A 7032-nucleotide genomic window follows, 5' to 3' on the forward strand; every position below is an offset into this window, starting at 1 on the left:
TCGCGCTCGCCCACGCGCTCGACCCATCTGGGCTGGGGCACGCGGCACACTCACTCGTCGGCTTAGGGACCCCCGGTCTCGAGACGCCGACAACTAGCTTGTGGCCTGACACACTGGGGGATGACAGACTATCCAACGTACACTGATCTTTGATGAATACAACTTAAGAACTGTGTCGCATAATTGTTTTCAATTTTTTACAACAGGCTTGTCTGGGATAGCTCTACCAGCTCTAGATTGAGCAAAACTGGATCTAGATCCAATTTTTAGCCAAATATCTTTAATTCTACCAGCTTCACTAGTGGATCTGCTCCACCTAATTCATGGATATAGTCCCAAATTCACCACATTGTTGGAGCACCTTAAGGGGTGCTTCACCAAATTTAAGTTTGTTAGAGTTAAAAAATACCCACCATATCACTGATTACATATAAAATTGACCCATTCTTTTTTTCTCCTGACTCGTGTTCTTTCTCTCCACATAACTGAACAACGCAGAAACATCACTTATTGCCCATGGCCATACCCCACGCTGTCGTGGACTCGCCAACCATGCTCGTGCCACCCCTAGGCGACCACATGTTCTCCCCCGTTCGGTTGGTCGTGCTCGCCCCCGCCTGCCCCCCCGCCCTGCGTGCGCTCGTCCATGGTCGTGCCCTGTCTATGGTCGCTCCTACCAAGGTTAAAGCCTATCTGTCCACTTCCCCTACACAACCCATTTTAGTTGGCTCCTATGTCGTTGGAGAAAAGAGAAAAACACTAGATGAAGAAGGAAGGAAGAAGAAAGAGAAGATGAAGAGCTGACATGTGGGGCTTAGATAAAAGTGAGGTGGAGATAAAGATGAAGTTGTTCCAAACACGTTGACGAATCTCAACTCTATAAAGGAAGGCTGTCTTCAATAGTTCACTCATATGGTCATCCAAAACAATGTTTTGTACTGTAGACTGTACTGTTTATAGAGTAGATTTTGAAGTTGATAATGGAGATAGGTAAGCTAGTGGAGATAGCCTAAGTAGAGTTGCTTCATGATAGATCAATGTAAATCCTATATCTAGATTTACCTTTTGATGTTAAGAAGAAATATCCTAAACAAACACACTAGACACATGATTTTTATTTTTTTTAATTTAAGACAATATGCTAGAGGATATATCTTATCTGTAATTATCCAGTGACCTGTCACATTCAATTAAAATTTAATGATGGCTGTTATTTTAGGTGATTAAGGCCCGTTTGGAACCACTAGAGCTAATAATTAGCCAGTTAATAAATTATTAGCTCGGTTGAGCCAGCTAATAAACTAATTGTTAGTTGTGAGGTAGCTAACAATTAATTATAGTATTAGCGGAAGGTGTTTAAAACTCAACAACTAATTTTTAAGTAGCTAACTATTAGCTTTAGAGATTTCAAATAGGGCCTAAATCTAAAGTAGATACTGTCTTTGTTTCAAAATAGTAGTTTTTTTAATTTTAAATTTTTATGTTTATAGATGATTATAAACCTATATATATAACACATATATTAATTATTATATAAATCTAATAAAAAGGTAAAACGAATTTTAATTTGAAACAGAGGGAGTACTAAATTTTAAATTTAGGTGAAAGAGATATAGTTTATAGTCGGATTTTAGCCGGACACCGAATTCAATTTGATTGCACAAGTACACCTTGGCTACGACCCTTGGCCGCCGCCTCAACCTCAACTCATCTCGCCGGTGGTCGATCTCCTCCATCTGCTCGCCGCGGCGCAACCCGGAGAGGAGACCGCGCTCGGTCGAGCACCACCTAGGGCTAGCGTCCTCGCGACGAGCTCCGGCGCGGCGTCCGCCCTCTGCAGCCCCGGTGTCCCCGCGACCGGCTCCGGCGCGACCGGCACACAGCTCCACAGGTATGTCTCCGTCCGCACAGCGTCACGTTCTTCTCTCTCCTCCCCCCGCCAACATCTCGTCCCTCTCGCTCCCTCTTCGCCTGCTTGATTCTGCTCTAGCCTCAGACCGGCCCTCGCTCTAAAAATGTCATTACGCACCCAATCCGCTTGTAGCTGTATGCTGCAATCTACTCTGTCTTCTTCTTCCATCACCAACGACTGCGCCGGCCGTCGCTGCTGTCCTACTTCGCCACTCGCTTCCCTTCCTGCTGTGCAAAGCCGTGCGCCCAAACCTTAAACCTGAACATACTATTCGTAATCGGATCTGAATCTAATTACAGGTGTATATGCATGTATTATGATTTATGCCTACTAACTTCTATTGCTTTGCAAAAAAAAATACTGGGTGTACATGTGTACACTATACATCCATGCTCTTTACTGAGTCCGCCCCTGGTCTGATCGATTCTTGCTTGACGCCGCCTGGTCCATGGATGAACCGTGTCACCTACAATTGATTCTGGGATCCGGCTTCTGATTTTTCCGTGTGAGTTTTCAGGCCAACGGGACCTGATTCATGGCGAAGCAGGCGTACGCCACGAGCAGTCTCGTGGTCGGGTACGCGCTGTGCTCCAGCTTGCTGGCTATCATCAACAAGTATGCCATCACCAAGTTCAGCTACCCCGGACTGCTGACCGCCCTGCAGTACCTGACCTCGGTGGTTGGAGTGTGGGTGCTCGGGAAGCTCGGCTTCCTCTGCCACGACGCCTTCAACCTCCAGACCGCCAAGAAGTTTGCGCCGGCCGCGGTTGTCTTCTACCTTGCCATCTTCACCAACACCCACCTCCTCAAGCATGCAAACGTCGACACTTTCATCGTGTTCAGATCCCTGACTCCTCTCCTGGTGGCTATCGCCGACACCACCTTCCGGAAGCAACCGTGCCCTTCCAAGCTCACGTTCTTGTCCCTCGTGATCATTTTGGGAGGCGCGGTCGGCTATGTGATGACAGACTCGGCCTTCACCCTCACTGCATACTCGTGGGCACTCGCTTACCTGGTCACCATAACTACTGAGATGGTGTACATCAAGCACATGGTGACCAACTTGGGGCTCAACACCTGGGGCTTTGTGCTCTACAACAATCTTCTCTCGCTGCTAATGGCACCGGTGTTTGGGTTTCTGACAGGGGAGCACTTGTCCGTCTTCAGAGCTTTTGAGTCAAGGGGGCAGAGTTGGTTTGAGCTTGATGCCTTTGTGGCGGTTGCGTTGTCCTGCGTCTTTGGTCTGCTCATCAGCTTCTTTGGTTTCGCTGCAAGGAAAGCGATCTCTGCCACAGCGTTCACAGTGACAGGTGTGGTCAACAAGTTCCTCACGGTTGCGATAAATGTGATGATTTGGGACAAGCATGCAAGCATGTTTGGTTTGGTTTGCTTGCTCTTCACTCTCGCTGGTGGAGTGCTCTATCAGCAGTCAGTTACAACAAAAGGCAATCCTTCAGCAGCAGCTAAGCAGGGAAGAGGTGGTGATGATGCTGTTGAGGTGGATGAGGAGAGCCAGATGCTGGTTTCATCTCCAAAGGTTGTCTAAGGTGCATGATCACCAAAGATCCAGTTCTGTTCGTTTTTCTGGACCCATGTTTTGAAGATTTGTCAGTCATGTACCGAAGGAAATCCAAGAGGCTGCATTTTTGTTCTAGGAGAGGCTGCAGTAACTTTACATGATACATGTTTGGTCTATAATTATTTTTGTTACCGTGCCTTGTTTACTGGTAAGCTCCAAACCCCGTGCGATGTTTAATTACTTAGAACGACAAACCAATGCGGTGACCATCTTATATGGTTATTGGCACCTATCTGGACATTGTATACCTGATGAGGTGACTCAGATTACATACACCCTTTCTGACATTACTAAGGCCCATGTTCGTTTGGTACGGATTGATGGGCTGGAATCATTCCTAGCCGAATTGCTTCTTTAATTTATATAATTTTTGATCAGCTGGAATGATTTCGGGTGCAATCCCGCACAAACAAACAAGGCCTAAATGTTTTAGCAGTGCATTAGCTTCATGGTTTTGGTATGATCAGATTTTCAGTGGCCCATTTGCTATCAGCGGGGATCAAATAAACTACGCATTTGTTTGCGGTATGCATTAAAGATTGGATATCCTCAATATAAACTGCACCGCCTTTTTTAATTGATATATGTTAAAGTGTGGATATCTTCAGGATGCTTCGCAGTCAGCAGTTAATGAAACTGCCAAGATCGGTTGCATTATGGTCATCTGGTGTACTGTTCTACAAGGCAATTCGAAAATTTGTGTTGATGTCCTTGCAAAAAAAGTTGTGTTGGTGGTGCATAGGATAATCGGATTAATGCTGTTGTTGCTACAGCAACTAAGCTGTCTATGGTGCTTGCTGCTTGGTTTGTCTATGGTGCTTTGGTTTCTAATTTGTCGAATTATGTTCTGTTCAACTGCTCTAGAGATTATAATTATGTAGAGCATGAATTGGTATGATTTGCCATGGCTTTAGAAAGGGTTCCTGAGTTCTGCATCTTGAATTGCGGTTAGGATTGTGCCCACTCTTTATTTTAATTGGTTGCATTTCCAGTTTTTTATTTAAGAAATAAATTGGTGACCTGATTGCGCTCACTTGTTCCTGAATTCTCCTCAGTCCTTTCCAAAGACTTGTTCGGTTTGAGGTGGATTGAGAGAGATTGGGGGATTTTAATCTCAATACACCTCAAACGGAACAAGCCCTAAGAGCCTGTTGGTTTAGGAGGGGGTTGAAGGGGATTGAAGGCTACCCTGTTTGGATCTAGATATTGGAGCCCAGAATTAGGAATTAGAATCAGCTTTCCAGAATTATATAGTTTGGTTGCACATTAAATTGAGATTTGGAACCAGAGACTCAATTCCATGGAATTGAATTATAACTAGAAACTCCCTCTCCTAATACAGAGCATCACTACTCTGTATTGTGTGGAATTGGACCACACAATTTCAATTCAGTGACATCCAAACAATAGAATTTGAATTATATCTCATTTTAATACCATGGCTGATTTGGTACCGAACCAATTCAATTACAAGCTCTACTTAAAATTAATTATAAATAAATTTAATCTACCTTAATCCCCTTCCATCCATATCAAATCGAACAAAGCCTAAAAGGGCTAAGAATATGCGTAGGATTTTTCCCCTTTCTTGAGATATATGTTTATTAACGGTGGACAGGTTAATACACTCCCTCTGTTTTAAATTGTAAAGTATTCGTGCAAAACACTAATAGAGTTTGAAATAGCAAACATGATAGAAGAAGGGATAGAAAAGCTGCATAAGACATCCTTATGTGGTATTTGGATTTCCTAACTAAAATTTAGTCTCTGTCACATCGAATGTTTGGATGATAGTTAGAAATATTAAATATACGACCTGTTTGTTTGGTATTATAATATGACTAGATTATATAATCTAACTTGTTTAAAATAAGTTAGGAAGATTGTAATCCTAAACAAACATGCTCATAGTCTAATTATAAAACTAATTACATAGAAGATGAATAAATGTTAAGACGAATCTATTAAGTCTAATTAGTATATAACTAGGTACGTGCTCGTGCGTTGTGACGGGAGTAAAAAAAATTGTATGAAACATTGAAACGGAACGACAAACATGACTATGATATACAAAATCCATGTGGTAAACATTATCAATATCACACAAATTATTTCTAAAGAGTCAATTTAGAATTTATAATGACAGACAAATGTGTCGACAACCATATACTAATCTAATACTTTTTAGCGATATCGATAAAATCGCTGTTGTATGTTTGCAGGGATGACATATCGGCACGAATTATCCTCATAATTTAACAGATCAATCATAAAGTTTTTTCGAAGAATCTTTGCATCCTACACATAAAGACATAAGAGAACAAAACGTCAAATTTGTATTATGTAACTGGAATGTATGTTTAACATGAAATGAACGTACTACACTCACCCTAACAAATTGCATTCGTCTGTCATTCCCCCACATGGTTATAGCTTGTAAAACGAGGTAGCTGGTATTAAGCCTGTAAAATAATGTTTAGCCAATTATGTTATATACAATGATTATCATAGAAAAAAATTAAACTGCTGAGAAAGTGGTAGAAGGTGGTACGAAGAAAATACCCTCTTAAGTCAATTGGAACACTGGTCCGAATTGTATGTTTCCACTTAAAAATATCCTCTGTCCATCCAGAATGTTTCTTGTTGTAGGTAATCTTATATTTCTTTGAGGCCATGATAATCGCTTCCGCGAACCTCTTGTATGGCATGTGCTTATACCAATCTTGAGTTGGTGTAAAGTCGATAAAAGCCACGTGCTTTTTAACATGATCTATTACAAAAAGGGCGTAACATCCGTTGAATTTCCATGACATAAGAACCTGCAAAATATCAGTCATTAGGATTGCAAAGAAGTGCCCTTTATAAATATATTCGAAATGAACACATACTTACATATGACATATCTATATCCCGTGATATAATAATTCATTGATGGCCAACAATCGAGTGTTGTGGTTAACTCTTCTGCTGTAGGGTCCTAATAGTACTTTGGAAGTTGTAACACTCCAAAATCACAATCTAAATAAATTAGGAAACTTATTTCGTGATTTAAATAAATGTGTTTTCAAATAATAGATTACCTAAAATATTCTTATGTGAACTATCCTTTGTGTTAAAGATCTATTCTCAAAAAAAAGAATTAAGTTAAACTATTCTCTATTTCATGATTGGAGTCATGTATAAAAGAACTAAAATAAAGCAACTATATAAAAATATATATTTTTACATTCATGCTGGAGATTTCGGTTGTACAAATTTAGATTTGAATAATTAAACTTTTTGGAATCTGAACTCTAGGATAAATATATAAAGAATTTCGTTTGATGAATGAATTGTATCTCCATCAACTATATGTTCAGAAAACATCTATTATAAATAACTAAATAAAATAAAATATATTGCATATCATGCTAGATTTTGAATTGTGCATTTAATTTGAATTTGGGAATCCAATTTAGAACTGAATTTGAAAATTAGAAAATTAGAAAAGAAATAAAAAGGAAGGAAATAGAAGAAAAAAAAGAGAAAACAGAAAACCATA

At 40.5% G+C, this 7032-nt stretch overlaps 1 protein-coding gene across 1 annotated transcript; it reads left to right on the forward strand.

The window, feature by feature from the left end:
• The first annotated feature begins 1690 nt into the window (after window positions 1-1690).
• LOC100276202 (GDP-mannose transporter GONST4) lies at window positions 1691-3769 on the forward strand. The gene is made up of 2 exons (NM_001150047.2): window positions 1691-1891; window positions 2430-3769. The coding sequence occupies exon 2, from the start codon at window positions 2448-2450 to the stop codon at window positions 3456-3458; it is 1011 nt and encodes a 336-aa protein (NP_001143519.2). The 5' UTR covers window positions 1691-1891; window positions 2430-2447; the 3' UTR covers window positions 3459-3769.
• Window positions 3770-7032: the final 3263 nt, after the last annotated feature.

The sequence above is a fragment of the Zea mays genome, chromosome 4 (genome assembly GCF_902167145.1).
Source record: "Zea mays cultivar B73 chromosome 4, Zm-B73-REFERENCE-NAM-5.0, whole genome shotgun sequence".
NCBI lineage: Eukaryota > Viridiplantae > Streptophyta > Magnoliopsida > Poales > Poaceae > Zea > Zea mays.

What these genes read in the sequence shown, in the direction of transcription:
- LOC100276202 (NM_001150047.2), top strand. Translation starts at nt 2,448, where the DNA reads ATGGCGAAGCAGGCGTACGCCACGAGCAGTCTCGTGGTCGGGTACGCG.